The following is a 16,310-nucleotide window of genomic DNA, read 5'->3' on the forward strand; positions in this document are numbered from 1 at the left end:
AGACATTACTAGCACCCACTCGAACAAATTGATGAATAGAGGGGTGATAGTGATAGTGATTCTTTTATATTTCAAAAAGTTGTTCAGATCTTCATAAATGATACATGATCTATTTTCTTTAAATGCATGCCACTGTACATGTATACATACCAGCTTATCTTCAAGTAAATCTCAACAATGCACACCAACCTCCTCTATGCCTCTATCTATGCAATAGATCACTAAGTTCAGTTTTTGAGTAGCTTAACAAGGTGAACCTTGAACTAACTTTTTATTTTGGGCGTATTTGGGGATGTCATACTCAGTGCTCAGAGGTTACTCCTGATTCTGCACTTCAGGTATAACTCCTGGTGGTGCTCAGGAGACCATATGGGATGCCAGAGCTTGAACCCCGGTCAGCTACGAGCAAGGCATATACCCTACTCACTGTGCTATTGCTCTGGTCCCTGGAACAACTTTTAAAACAGGCTATGGGGGCCTGGAGAGACTTCAAAGGGCTGGAGAGAGAACACTGCGGCTGCCAAAGTCCAGCCGGTGGCCCTGATGACCCTCGCACCACAGAACTCAAACCCAATTCAAACCCACCATGGGCCTGAATATAGCTGGGAGTGGCACTGGGCCCCACACTGCTTGGGAAGCTCCCAAGTAAATAAATAACAAAGAAATAAAACTGACTATACAAATGTTCATTTGTAGTCACAAAGAAAATGATTGGTTGGTTTGAAATGAAAAATTATTTTAAAATGTTTTCATAGACAATCACTCTAAAGGCCAGAGAGATGGCCCTGGGAATAAAAAAGGCTGCTTCCTGACCACAACACCCAAAAGGAGAGAGAGAACAAAAGGGAATGCCTTGCCACAGAGGCAGGGTGGGATGGGGGGATGGGTGTGGGAGGGATACTGGGATCCATGGTGGTGGAAAATGGGCACTGGTGGAGGGATGGGTATTTGATCATTGTATAATTGAAACCCAAGCACAAAAAATTGTAAATCTACAACTGTACCTCATGGTAAAAGGTAAAAGGTAAAGGCCCTCCCGTTGATCGTCGATTTGCTCGAGCGGGCCCAGTAACGTCTCCATTGCAGACTTTGTTGTTACTGTGTCTGGCATATCGAATACTCTCGGTAGCTTGCCAGGCTCTCCGAGAGGGACGGAGGAATCGAACTCGGGTCGGCCATGTTGGCTGCGTGCAAGGCAGACGCCCTACCCGCTGTGCTATAGCTCCAGAGCCTATTGGACTGAGAGGCACACGCTTGCAGTGACAACACACGCAGGGCCTTGAGGGATGGGGGCTCGAACCGGTCCTTCTCCCTGCCCCGATGAGACCCCGAGTTGCTGCCAACAAACAGTTCCTCCGGCTCCTGAATGGCCATGATCCCAGAGGCCACAAACCAATCCCAGAACCCAGTGGCTTCTGGCAGAAATCCCTCTGAACTTCATTACTAAAACATCAGAAATCCAAAATTTTATGGCTGCTATTGCGGCCCCGCAACATCATATACTCTTCACTATCAGCAATAGAAAACAAATGATCTAATGATGCTTTTTTGGCAGGTCTGAATGTTGGGGGGAAATTCCAAATAATAATGGTAGGTCTTCTGTCGAAAAATTGAATGTAATCAAAGTAGAGAGAGTAGAGTGGAAATCATCTGCCACACTGGCAGGGGGAGGGGTCGGATGGAGGGTATACTGGGGTTCTTGGTGGTGGAAAATGTGCAGTGGTGAAGGGATGGGTGTTTGATCATTGTATGACCGAAACTTAAACCTGAAAGCTTTGTAACTTCTCACGGTGATTCAATTAAAAAAATTAAATTAAATAAAAATAGAAATAAAGTAGAAGGCAACCAATCTTAGAGGGAAATATATTTTTACAGATATTATATATACATATACACACAAGGCTCAAACTTTAACAATATGTTCCATGTTAGTAATCTCTTATAGAAGGGCTTAATGGCCCCTGAGTGAAATACAACAATCGTCACACACTTTCCTCTAAGGAAACTTTTCTGAAGCATTTTTAGCAGTTTATTCATAACAAACAATAGAAAATAAATTATTTCGGGTCTGCTTTGGGGCAGGGGTTAGGGTTCAGAATGAAAACATCCGAAATATGGTGATGGAAAGGTGGTGTGATTGTTGTTCTAATATTAAATGCAATCGAATATTGTGAACTACCTTATAAAAAATTAAATTAAATTTAAAAAGTTAAGTGGGAGGGTGTGTGAGGCAAATATGTACTGAGTCAGACTGATAACCAATACACAGAGCAATGAAAAAGATGGTATATATGGTGTACACAGCACTTAGGTTATCAACTGCTGCAGAGCAGACCAAAACTAGTGGCTTGTAAGAAGAGCTCACAGTTTTACAGCTGGGACAGGGCTCAGCAGGGAAAGCTCCTCTGATAGATGCAGCATCTTCTGGGGTGGTCTGAATGGGACTGGAGGGGCCACTTCCAGTAGATGGGTCATTCATCACTGGGCTGCCAAGATGCTGCTGGCATCTTGCTGGCTGTTGGCAGGGATATTAGTTTTCTTGCATGTAGCCTCTCCACATGGCTGGATTGGGTACCTCACAGTGGTGGCCTCTGGGTTCTGAGAAGAGTGTCATAATCGTAAACATTCCCACAGAACCAGCCCCAACCTCCCACACTTCTCAAACTCCTTCCTGCAACTCACTTGCTGCTATTGCTGAATCTATAACCATCACCTTAATCACAGGGCCCAGTCACAGGGCCAAGCGCACTGAATACAAATCTATCAGAGGTTGCTAGCAATATTTGTGAGGGTTTAGAATATCCTACACACAGCTGCTTACATGGGCAAGGATTACCTCAAGAAGAATACATAAGAAACTGGCGCAGAATTGAGAAAACTGGGCAGCAAAAGGTGGCTGAGTCAGGGGAATGGGAAGGCGTTATCTTCGTTCTACAACTTACTGTACAATGTGCACGAGATACTTCATTTAAAAATTAAAATAATGGGGCGAATGACACCTGAAGGATGGAGTATGTGCTCTGTGTGCAGGAGGCTGGGGTCAGTTCCTGGCACTACACAGTCTCCTGAGCTACTGGGAGTAACTCCTGAGCACAGTCAAGTGTGACCCAAATCCTATCCCCCCCAAATGAAAATAAAAGACATGAGAACAAAGGGGATTCAGATGAGTGAAGAGACTATAATTGGTATTAATTAAATACTTGTTCAGCTGCATAGGATAAAAGTAAAACTAAGTGATATTCAATGACATGCACTGTAATATCCTAATAAGCAGAAATTTCCTCCGATGATAAGAGCTCTTAGTCTGTTGAAAAACTAAATCCCTCATGATTTACTGCCAAGCACATTCTTCTGTGGTCCCAGCTCTAGCTGTAACTCATCAAACTTCAAGTCACAGTGCTGGTTCTTAATCCCTGCATTATTGGTTCATGCTTCTGCAAAAAAAGGTTTGCAGAAGTATTAGAAACCATTTAATTGTAGCACACAACAACTCAGATGTATTTCAGACAAGCAGGTTTCTACAGCTTGGACAAATAGTTATAGAAGACAAAGTTCTGCAACCAGAGCACTTATTGGTTTAGAACAATGGTTTCAAGCCACTGGTCCCAGGTGTGAAAGGTTGAACAACAATAGTTTGGAAAACAACTTCATAATTTCAGCTGCCATTTTTCTAACTTGTTTTTGCTTGGGGGCTATCCCTATAGGTTCCAGAGGCTACTCTAAGCTTGGACTGGGAGATGGGTAGGCATTTGGTGCCAGGGATTGAATCGGGAATAGAATGCAAGCTCCAATCCTTTGAGCTATCTCCCTCGTCCTTTAAAAGTAAGCACATGGTATAAGTGTGTGTGTGTGTGTGTGTACACATATGTGTGGATATGTTCATGTGTGTGTGCAATCATGTTTGCCTTCAATCTAATTCTTTTTGGGGGGAGGTGTTGGGGCCACACAGCAGTGCTCAGGGGTTACTCCTGTCTCTGCATTCAGAAATTAATCCTGGTGGTGCTCAGGGGACCAGGTGAGGTGCTGGAGATTAGACCCAGGTCAGCCACGTGCAAGACAAATGCCCTGCCTGCTGTACTATCTCTCAAGCCTCAAATCTCATTCTTAAATTAAGACAATTGTTAGGGGTGGGAGCTTCTAATGAGTTCATCAATGTTTGTTAGACATCAGACCCTGTCTGTCCAAGGGAGAACTTGCAGAGTCCCGAGTCTGATATCAGTTTCGCTGAATATGTACTCTTTGAGAACAAAAATACTGGTATATTTTCTGCAGGTTCAATATTAAATTGGAGAAGAGCTCTTGCTAACTTCTGAATCTTTAATACACTATGACTATGGTAGGCATCTGGATTAGAAAGGGCCAAAACCACACAAGCCACAAAGGGAAATATAAAAACATACTTCTCTTTTCTACCTCTCCAACCTCCTACGTCACATAAAATTTGATGAGTATCAGAGCCTTTTAAAGAAAAGCCAGGGGGGTATGGTGCCACCAGCAGGTCAATCTGTACCTGGGAGGCGAATGTATCAGCACCCTGGTGGTGCCTTCAGACTTCTAGATACCCCAAAATTGCTGCTGTGCCTTTGGCCAGACCCCAGAAACTTGGGACAAAGTTTACCAAGAAAGTAAACAACCAAAAATTAGGTATGTGGGAGACACACCCACAAACTACCTCTGGCTCAGCTATATAATTGGAGGCATGGCCTCTCTGGTTACTGATCAAACTGCTTAACGGCCATGATCCCAGAGACTCAGAAACAAATTGCAAAACCCAGCGGCTTTGGGCAGAAATGTGTCCCTGCAGTAGGTTACTGGTGCCGGGCCACCCCAGGTGGCAATAGGTTTCGTGCCTTGGCCTGTTTCCCCTGGCGGCCAGGTGCCGTCATCCTCCAGAGGCGACTGGATAGTCAGGTTTGGGCCCACAGTGATGAGACACGTGGGGCCTCATGGGATGGGGGTAGAGCTGGCCCTTTCCTCCCCGTTCCCAACGAGACCCTGAGTCGCCGCCCATGAACGGCCTCTCTGGCTCCTGATCAAGCTGCTTAATGGACATGATCCCAGAGACTCAGAAACAAATCTCGAAACCCAGCAGATTTTTGGCAGAAATGTGTCTGGACCTTTTTTTTAAAAATTTATTTACTGAATCACCATAAGAACAGTTACAAAGCTTTCAGGTTTAAGTCTCATTCATACAATGATCAAACACCTATCCCTTCACCAGTGCATATTTTCCACCACCAAGAACCCCAAAATACCTCCCATGCCAGCCCTCCTCGTGCCTGTGAGGCAGATGATTTCCACTTAACTCTCTCTCTACTTTGATTACATTCATTATTTCAACAAAAGATGCACCATTATTATTTGGAATTTTTCCCCAACAATCAAACCTGCTGAAAAGGCATCATGAAATAATTTGTTTTCTATTGCTGGCTATGAAGACCATACATGATTGCCACTCAATGCCTCTTTTGCAAACCACAACACCCAAAAAGAGAGAGAGAACAAAGGGGAATGCAATGCCAAGTGCCCGGACCATTTTAATTTAAGTGTTAAAATTTCGGAATTTCAAAATCACGCGGTCACTACTGCAGCCATGTGACATCATATGTTATTCATAACCTGCAATAGAAAACAAATTGTCTACTGTTGCCTTTTCAGCAGATGTGAGTGTTGGGGTAAAATCCCAAATAATAATGGTGGGTCTGCTGTCAAATATTGAATGGAATCAAAGTAGAGAGAGAGTAATGTGGAAATCATCTGCCCCACATGTAGGGGGACAATGTGGGATGGGGGTATACTGGGGTTTTTGGTGTTGGAGAATGGGCACTGGTGAAGGTATGGGTGTTTCATTGTATGACTGAGACTTAAACCCGAAAGCTTTGTAACTGCTCTCACGGTGATTCAATAAATAAAATTATATATAAAAAATCAACACAAAAGAAAAGAAGAAAGGAAAGGAAAGGAAAGGAAAGGAAAGGAAAGGAAAGGAAAGGAAAGGAAAGGAAAGGAAAGCCAGCTAGTACAGCAGACAGGGCACTTTCTTCATATGCAGCCATCCTTGGTTCAATCCCATCACCACATATGATCCCCTGAGCACCACCAAGAGTGACTCCTGAGAACAGAGTCAGGAGTAAGCCTTGAGCACTGCCAGGTATGGTCCCAAAACAAAACACAACAGAAAGAGATGTTAAAGAACATCAACTGTTCATTCTACTAAGATGGGCCCTGGAGAGGAAAAAAGGTCTTGAGACTGGCAAGTCAAGTAAGAAGAAATCTGAAAAGCAGTGATGAGCCAGGGAGACAGCTCAAAGGAGTGAAGCACATCTCCAGCACTGTGTGTCCCCACAACAAGCTGGGAGTGGCCCTGGTGGCCCCAGCACTACCACAAAAGCAGAGGCCTGGTCACTGAACTGCCAGATCTGCACTACTGGCTATGCGTGCCTGAGTGGCCCCCTGGACACCACTGAGAAACCGGAAGGGGGAAAAAAAAAAGAAAAACAATGACAGGTTTGGATGAAAGCTTTCAAATTCAAACTGGAATAAAAAAGCCCATAAATGATAGTTTTTAAAATGCCTAAGGTGAAACTGGAGTGATAGCACAGCAGGTAGGGTGTTTGCCTTGGCAGGCGGCCAACCCGAGTTCAATCCCCAGCATCCCATATGGTCCCCCAAGCACCACCAGGAGTAATTCCTGAGTGCAGAGCCAGGAGTAAACCCTGTGCATCACCAGGTGTGACCCAAAAAGCAAAAAAAAAAAGGCTAAGGTGACAAATCAGAGAGTAACCCTACCATATGTACAACCAAACATTCACCAGTTACTTTTTTTGGTCTGTTTTGGGGGCCACACTCAGCAGTGGTAAGGGTTTATTCCTGGCTCTGCACTCAGGAATTACTCCTGGCAGGGCTTAGAAGATCATGCACGGTGCCAGAGATAGAACTCAGGTTGGCCACGTGCAAGGTAATTGCGTACAGTACTATTGTTCTAGCAATAGCCCACCAGCTGCTTTTGGGGGGAGTGGGTGGAGGGCATGGGGAGGACTTCCAAGCAATTCTCAAGGGGCCCCAGGGGCTAATCCCCACAGTACTTAGTCAACCCAATGTCTAGGCCTAAAGATTTAGATGTTGGGGCCCAGAGGCAGTAGGGATTATCAGGGGGGGCACCCTGGCAATGCTCGGGATCTCAAGGTTATTGCCAGCAGTGTTGGCAATAGGGATGGGGTGGCATGCACTGAGTCCTTCCACATGCAAAGCATGTGACCCTGACCCTTCGGCCCCCTCACCAACCACTTCAAACATCATTGTTACTCTGGGTCACTATCAGCCATAAGTAGAGTACCATTAGCCCACTTATTCAGAGAGTTTTGTTGGGGTTTTTTAATTTGTATGTTTATTTGGTTGGTTGGTTGGTTGGTTGGTTGGTTGGTTGGTTGGTTTGGGGCCTACACCTGGCAATACTCAAGGATTACTACTGGCCCTGCAGTCAGGAACCACTCCTGGAGCTGCTCAGGGGACCATATGGAATTCTGGGGACCAAACCCAGGTCAGCTGCATGCAAACAAGTATGCTACAAACTGTGCTATCTCTCCAGCCACCTACTTACTTATTTTTGAAACTTATTATATTTTGAAGAGTGTTTAATATCCTTGACTTGTGAGACCATAGTGTTAACATATACATGAAAATGTTCCAGTCCATACAACTCTATATATCTGAACTTTCATGGAAATAAAATACAAAACAAACAAACAAACAAAAAGCAGTCTGGAACGACAGGAAAGGGGTGAAGGTAATTACCCTGTATTCTACTGACCTTGGTTCAAGTCTCTGGCACCACAGATAATCCCCTGAACCCCGCCAGGAATTACTCCTGAGCACAGATAGAAATAGGCCCCAAACACTGCCAGGAGGAGTCCAAAAACAAAGGAAAAAGGAGGAAAAGCCCTAACATTTCATATATACAGACTCTGTGCTATTTTATGAGGATAGCACATCATATCCCTAATGTTCAAGGTAACTCTATAATAAAGGTATTTTGTGTTTTCCTACCTGCTCAATAGAAAGAGGGTGAGTGGGGTCCGAAGGGAGGCCAGGAGAGGCTGAGAAGCCTGACCTCTGGCCTGACTCTGTTACTTCCAGCCACATTTGGCACATCGAGAGAACATGCAGAAGTATAAACTGTATGAACTGTAGAACATCAGCGCTTACTCTTTACGCCCATATTCCTCTACAGAATATACTGGCAGCAACCACTCTTTTTTTTTCTTTTTGGGTCACACCTGGCGATAGACAGGGGTTACTCCTGGCTCGGCACTCAGGAATTACTCCTGGCGGTGCTCAGGGAACCATATGGGATGCTGGGAATCAAACCCGGGTCAGCTGCGTGCAAGGCAAATGCCCCAACCGCTGTTATTGCTCCAGCCCTGGCAGCAACCACTCTTAGGTAAAAAAAGGCAAAAAAGGCAAAATATTGCAAGAGACCAGGGTTACTGAGCTGTGCGGGGTCTCCTGGCTACGGGGTAAATGAGTAACTCCTGGCTCTAGTTCCACAGCCTTATCTGAAACTTCACTGGATATCAGAGTCCTGTCATATATGGAGCTCTGGTCAAGAGACAAAAATATCTATGAGAACAATACTCAAAGACGGTAGAAATGACAGCCAGGAGGACCGATCCATGATAGAAGCTTGCCATAAGTTGTGGGGGAGGGCATTTAGGACAGAGAAGGGACCACTATGACAATGACAATGACAATTGGAAATGATTACTCTGGACAAGAACCAAGTGTTAAAATTAAAAGGAGATAAAGCAATATGCATGAAACCCTTTCAGCGACAGTATTATGAACCACAGTACCCAAACGTAAAATAAGAGAGGGGTGGTGGGGGGAGGGGAGAGAGAGAAAAGAAAAGTATCTGCATAGAGGCAGGCTGAGGATGGGGCGAGAGGAAAACTGGGGACATTGGTGATGGGAAATGCACAATGATGAGGGGATGAGTGTTGGAACAATGTATGACTGAAACCCAATCATGAACAGCTTTCTAACTGTGTATCTTATGGTAATTCAATTAAGAGAGAGAGAGAGAGAGAGAGAGAGAGCACTCCAAGCAAGAACCTCCCCAAGCCGCCCCATATGGAGATTGTCCCGCTCTAAACTGGATTCAATTTATGAGGAAACAGGTTTATTGGTTTACTTACCCTTGTGTTTGTAGTAAGACTGAGTCTATCTTTGCGTGAATTATGAAATTATGACTTTTGACTATGCTCTATTTTTAAATTTCTTTACATTTAAGTTAAAAATTAACCACTACATTTTTTGGAGTCCCCAGGCAGTGTTCAGGGGGCCAGAGGTGGGGGCTGTCCTGGTGACACTCTATCAGCTAATTGAGTCTGCTGGTTAATGTCTTTGTTGGCAATCAGTAAGAATACAGAAAAATTATACCTAAAAAAATTAATTATTCCATCCTTTTGGAAAGACAGGATGGCTGGAGCAGTAGCATTGCGGGTAAGGCCTTGTATGCAGTCGACATGGCCGACCCACGTTTGATTCCTCCGCCCCTCTCGGACAGTCCGGCAAGCTACCGAGAGTATCTCACCCACATGTCAAAGCCTGGCAAGCTCTCCGTGACGTATTCAATATGCCAAGAACAGTAACAACAAGTCTCACAATTTGTTGTGAGATGTTACTGGTGCCTACTTGAGCAAATCGATGAACAACGGGAGGACAGTGCTACAGTGCTTTGGAAAGAAAAAATTTAAGGTGAGAGCTAGAGCTTGGATCACTGATTCTCTCTCTATAATATGTATATAATATATATGGGCTGGAGTGATAGCACAGCAGGTAGGGTGTTTGCCTTGCACGTGGCCGACTCGGGTTCAATTCCTTCGTCTCTCTCAGAGTGCCTGGCAAGCTACTGAGAGTATCCCGCCCACATGCCACAGCCCGGCAAGCCCCTTGTGGCATTTCAATACGCCAAAAACAATAACAACAAGTCTCACAATGGAGACGTTACTGGTGCCCACTCAAGCAAATTGATGAACAACGGGAAGACAGCACTACTGTGCAATATATATAAATATATTTAATATATTATATTATATTTCTATTATATAATAAATATATAATAAATATATACTTATTTATTATATATTTATTATACATTTATATTATATAAATATATATAAACATATATAGCCTTTTGGCTAAGATCAAGTATAGTATATATATTATAATTCTCTATAATTTCAGCTGGAACAAGCAATTCTCACCCTCTCCCACCCATCCTCCCACATGCAGAACACAAACCAGGAAGGGGTGGGGAAACTGAGGACCAGGTACCTGTTCCAGTTGGTGGTTCTGGATCTGGGAGGAGACCATGGCCCCAGAGCAGAAGCCTGGACCTCTGTGAAAGCAGAGCCAGCACACCAGGCCACCTGGCCCACCCTGTACCCTTGGCTGGCTAGCAAGCTCCCCTCCATACCCATCCCTCCTCCATAACTAACTACCTCAGAACCTAACTTGGCTCAATCCGGCCTGCTGTTTCTGAGCTCGCTGAGTGAGATTCTAATGTGCCAGGGGAGTGGGTTACTAGATTCCAGATTTTTTTTGTTTAGGTTTAGTTTGGGTTGGGGGCCACACCCATTGGTGCTCAGGGCTTAGTCCTGGCTGAGCTAAGGGATACACCTGGTGGTGCCAGGGCTCATGCCAGGGTTGGCTGTATGCAAGCAAGAGTCCCGCATACTGTGCTATCTCTCTAGTGCCCTAGACTTCAGGTCTTTTTCCCTTAGACTTCAAAGAAAGACATATCCCCTCTGCTGCCTAAAAGGAAGAAATTTACAGCTTGTCAACATCATGGCTTTATTCTAAATGGTACAGCATGCTCTCCACATTACATAAGAAATGTAAAATAGAAGCACACAAATCTATTTACCATAAACAATTCTGAAACTTTTCCCATCATAACAGCTACCTGCTGCTTTTGTGAATAATGCAATCCCTGCAAACTCACTTTCCATTCACTATAAATATCTAAACTATTTTCCCTTTAAATTAAATAATATGCCCATGTTCTAGTGGAAAAGAAAGGGGCTTGCCTCACAGAGCCCTGAAATTACAAATCATCTGACTTGTCAACCTCAGCTTTGTGTAGCTCTTAAAGATGATAAGATGATGTGATGTGAACCAGGTACCTGCCACCCAATAAACACTAATTAAGTTACTCAAGAATATCCAGGGTCTGGGGCTGGAACAATAGCACAGCGGTAGGGTGTTTGCCTTGCATGTGGCCTACAAGGGTTCGATTCCCAGCATCCCATATGGTCCCCTGAGCACCGCCAGGAGTAATTTCTGAGTGCAAAGACAGGAGTAACCCCTGTGCATGGCCGGGTGTGACCCAAAAAAAGAATATCCAGGGTCAGAAAGAGAACTTGATAAAAGGAAAACCAAACTTTATACGCAGTTAAGTAAATATATTGTTAACAGTTTGGTTTTAGTTTTTTTTTTTAGTACCATAAACTAAGGTAAAGATAGCAGAGCAGGTAGGGCGTTTGCCTTACAAGCGGCCAATATGGCCGACCCGAGTTCGATTCCTCCGCCCCTCTCGGAGAGCCCGGCAAGCTACCGAGAGTATTCGATATGCCAGACACAGTAACCATAAACTAGGGACTTCAAATTTACCCCATTTTAGCACTACTGACTTTATTTCCTAAAAAATAATTCCAAATGTTTCTAAGAGTAGGACTTGTGATTAAAACAATGAAATAGGTGTGTATATGTATGCACATGTGTACATATACATACATGCACATATATGCATATAAATATCGACAAAATATTAAGTTAAAAAATGTAAGGTAGAGAGAGAGAATACTGGGGCTGAGGTTCATGCGTTGCATGCTCATTCTATAAAATAAATTCAAGGTGCAGCAAGAAGACTCTAGAAAAGTAAAATTCTATAAATTCTATTTTATTAAACACAGGTTTGGGCTGGAGAGATAGTACAGCGGGTAGGGTAGGGCGTTTGCCTGCACGCAGCCAACATGGCCGACCCAAGTTTGATTCTTCCGCCCCTCTCAGTGAGCGTGGCAAGCTACCGAGAATAACTCATCTGCACGGCAAAGCCTGGCAAACTACCCATGACGTATTCGATATGCCAAACACAGTAACAAGTCTCACAATGTTACTGGGCCCGCTTGAGCAAATCGATGAACAATGGGAGGATAGTGACAGTGAAACACAGGTTCAATACTGGGTACCAATGGTCCCTTAGCATCACTAAGTGCAGCCCTAGTGGGGCTCTGAGTACAGCTGGAGAGGCTTGGGTGCAAAGAATTACCAGAGGAACCCGTAGGCCCCCTAAGCACTGCCTAAGAAGCCCCAAATATTTACATGTCACTGTCCTGGTCACTGTCCTCCAGTTGTTCATCAATTTTCTCGAGCGGGCCCAGTAACGTCTCCATTGGAGACTTTGTTGTTACTGTGTTTGGCATATCGAATGTGTCACGGGGAGCTTGCCAGCCTCTGCCATGCGGGCGAGATACTCTCGGTTGCTTGCCGGGCTCTCCGAGAGTGCTGAGGAATCAAACTCGGGTCGGCCATGTTGGCTGCGTGCAAGGCAAATGCCCTACCGCTGTGCTATCGCTCCAGCCCATTTACATGTATATTATTACAATTACAAAAATGAAACAAATATTACATGTATGTATAAACTGATCCTACAAGTAAAAATACTCCTGTATACATGCATACACACTCATATCACATGTCTGTAGGGAAATGGCTGGAACACATGACTCTTTTCATTTTCTTCTTTAAACTTGTCTAGAGTCCTCTTGCTGCACCTTGAATTTATTTTATAGAATGAGCATGTATCAGCTAGCTGACCAGAGCTTTGGAAAAAATGAACTACGACTCAGGCAGATCAACTGGCTGACATCATCCTACCCGACACACCTCAGGGCTGGAAACAGCACCCAAAACCATCATTCAGGGAATCCCGTATTCATGCGGTCCCCAGCAGGCCCCCACAGTCCCGAGAGGCACCACTTCTCACTCCACAGGCAGGGAGGAATCACACACTCCAGGAGCCCCACACTCCCCGCTGGGCCTTCAGCCTGGGGCCTCAGCTCAGAGAGATGCTGGGGCTGCTCAAGGCAGGGGGTCCACAACCCAGCCCGGACCTGCAGAAGGACCTTCAGCTTGCTCCCCCAGTCAAAGGAGACTGGCCATAGAAATCACTAGAACACTTCAAGTTTCAATACTTGAGACATAGGATGGAGTCTATAAAGTCAGTAATTTGAACACTTCCTTTAAAGCCTCAAGCTTTATCTTCTAAAGTAATTCATAATTGATATCATATGTCAGTGTTTCTGAACCATTTTTTGACCTTGACCCCCTTCTGACCTTGTTTTTTCCTTGTGTACCACACCCCAAACTGTTCCAGTAGTTGGCCTGATGGCCCCCCATTTATGCACCTTTCATCTGTGGCCCTGGGAGCCCACAGGGCACCATGTGAACCCTAGGTGAGAGATGATGCCTTAAACAATAAAAATATAAGGTTGACTTTCCTGCAGAAAAGGTCAACATATGAAATGCCAGATTAAATACTCTGCCATTTTTACAGGAGTCCAAATCTTTTTAACATATGTTACTTTACTTAGTGGTTATATAGCTTAAAGAGACATGGACACGAAAAGTAAATAGATGCTTTGAAAATAAAGTAAATTTCATAGGTGATGTAGTTTGGAGGGTTGTAGCAATCCCCTTCCTTATACCTCCAATAAAAAAAAAAAATCTGTCACTTCAGTCTGACTCGAAATAAAAGAAAAGGACCCAAACTAAAAGCAAGTGATCAATGAATTTATACTACCTGCTGTTAAATGTGCCTGGGAAAAAACTTCTGCCAACTTAGTGCACCAAAATATTTGAAAATCAATACTTTAATGCAGAATTGTGCCCTCATTAAAAACCGGACAACAAATGCAAAATCCAGAGTCTCTCTGTTCAGTATCCACGTAACTTCAACATACAGACATCACTTGCATAGCAAAGAACTCATCTGCTAAATTTCTTTTAGGTTTGAGGACTTTTTAGCAGTTAAAACCAGAAGAAAATACCTGCTAGAGCAGGCAAAGTATATAATATTTTTTCCACCTATGGCAACGAAGAACACTCATGCAGCCCACCAACCTCACCACAGAACCGCTGCTAAAAGAAATTACTTTTTTTTTTTTTTGCTTTTTGGGTCACACCCAGCAATACATAGGGGTTACTCCTGTCTCTGCACTCAGGAGTTACTCCTGGCGGTGCTCAGGGGACCATATCGGATGCTGGGAATTGAACCCGGGTCAGCCGCGTACAAGGCAAATGCCCTACCCACTGTGCTATCTCTCCAGCCCCTAGAAGGAATTAATTTTACGAAACATTACCTGGCCTTACTTTGGAACCTGACCTGACCTGGAAGGTCAAGAAAACTTGCACTTTCTTAAAAGGAGCTACCTGGTATTCTGTTTGGCTTTCTTTCTCCCTTCCTTCCTCTCTCTCTCTCTCTCTCTCTGTCTCTGCTGTCTGTCTGTCTGTCTGTCTGTCTGTGTCTCTCTCTCTTTCAACATTTTAAAAATATTTATTTAGTTGGACCATAAAGATGAACACAATCAAGCACATGTTTTTAAAATAAAATCAAGTGGGAATTCTCTATTTTGATTTTAGTTGAATTTTGGAAAACTTGCTCCACCAAGGCTTACAAAAGAGCCCGAGAGAAATGAAGCAACAGAAACCAGGCAGGACGGACCATGAACTTAATCTCAGGAAACTTCCCAGGATTCCCGCTGGCTGCCCTACCCAGATCCACCAGCCCTGGCCCCTCATACGAAAGACCCGAGGGACCGAAACTTCCATTTCTAACCTGGGGCCAAGCCCCTGCCTTCCCCCTGCCCCCTTCTCCCCGGCCACACTGACCTGACTGGAGCTGGCTTCAGGGCTCCCATTCCAACCGTCCTGCGGGGACAGCGGCAGGACAGCAGCCCGGGTGCCGGGGCTCCTCCGGAACGACCACCGCTTGCAGACGGACAGGAGGGTGACCTGGGGGTCGCTCAGAGTCGCCAAGAAGGACTGCTGGGGGCTCTCAGCCGGCTGGCCCGCAGTCGGCTGCATCGCTATGTCCACAGCCCCACCTTCACCCGCCATGAGAGCAGTTCCCAGCAGGCAGGAAACGTTTCAGGAGTGTCCTCCAGATGGGGTGGGCAGGGGCAAAGCAAGCCTGCAGTCACTGCTCTGTGCTGAGTTGACCCAGGAGGGGCTGCCAGCCGAGTCTGGGGCTAGCCGGCAGCTCCGGGGACTTGGGCACACAGCACACGGCTGCGTATATATTTACTCTTGTTTATCTACATCCTCCCGACCAATTGGCACCCACTTACTCATGGCACGGCCCTGAGCGCTGAGAGTCTGTGTGCACGGCCGTGCGCACACCCACCGGGCACTGCCAGGACACTGGGCCAGCAGGGACGGGAGCCCAGCTCAGGAGCTGAGCCGCCTGCCTTCCCACAGCCCCCACCTGGAGGACAACGGGGACAAACGCCACTTCCTTCTAGGAGCCAACTCGGAGCGCTTTCTTGAAATGACTTCAGCTGCCTCGCTGGCCGTGGACAGGCCCCTTGCCTGGGCAACAACACGACCGGCATTTTCAAGAAGGTGGAAGGAAGCTCCGTGTCTCCCGCTCGATTTGCTCCCGCCGTGAATCGATGGCCTGACTTCAGGGACAACAGCCCACAAGAGACTCACTGGCCGGCACAGCACAGGTTTCATGGGCAGCAGAACGGCCAGGAGCCACGGCCCAAGCGAGCCGGGCCGTTCTGGGGCTCCGATGGTTACACAGAATAAACGCAAGGAGACTAACGGCTGCAGTAATCCCCACAGCTCAACCTTTCTTTCTCCCCACCCCATCCTCCCCGGCAGGAACAATTCCCACCGCTGCTAATCCTGGCAACTCTTCCTGGCACAAGTGTATGGGGGCCTCCACGGCCCTGTGGCCCAAGCGTGACTCCTTATCACTAAAAAAGTGGCCAAAGGAGAAGGGGCACCCCCTGGGAACTCAGACCCCCTCAGAACACAGTTTCCTGAGCTCAGAATCACTGAGGACTCTGCCACCCTGCCATGTCCTGCCTGCCCTAAGCACTGCTGCCCCTCAGATGGAGGGAGGGCCCCAGAGGCCACTAGGAACTGGACACAGGTCACTCACCTTTCATGGATTCTGTGGGACTTGGGCTCCTGAAAAGCACTCAGGGAAGCCAATTCCACAAGGTGGGTGGGGTGGCGTC

The 16,310-nt window shown here is 45.7% G+C and overlaps 1 protein-coding gene across 1 annotated transcript in view; it reads right to left on the bottom strand.

Moving 5' to 3' along the window:
* ATP7B (ATPase copper transporting beta) overlaps nt 1-15,188 on the bottom strand; it is a 67,367-nt gene extending 52,179 nt beyond the window's left edge. Inside the window, exon 1 of the mRNA XM_056126240.1 lies at nt 14,953-15,188. Within this exon, the coding sequence (XP_055982215.1) occupies nt 14,953-15,180 (228 nt within the window). The 5' untranslated portion in view covers nt 15,181-15,188. The remainder of the gene's footprint in view (nt 1-14,952) is intronic.
* Nucleotides 15,189-16,310: the final 1,122 nt, after the last annotated feature.

The sequence above is a fragment of the Sorex fumeus genome, unplaced genomic scaffold (genome assembly GCF_029834395.1).
Source record: "Sorex fumeus unplaced genomic scaffold, SorFum_2.1 ptg000061l, whole genome shotgun sequence".
Lineage (NCBI taxonomy): Eukaryota > Metazoa > Chordata > Mammalia > Eulipotyphla > Soricidae > Sorex > Sorex fumeus.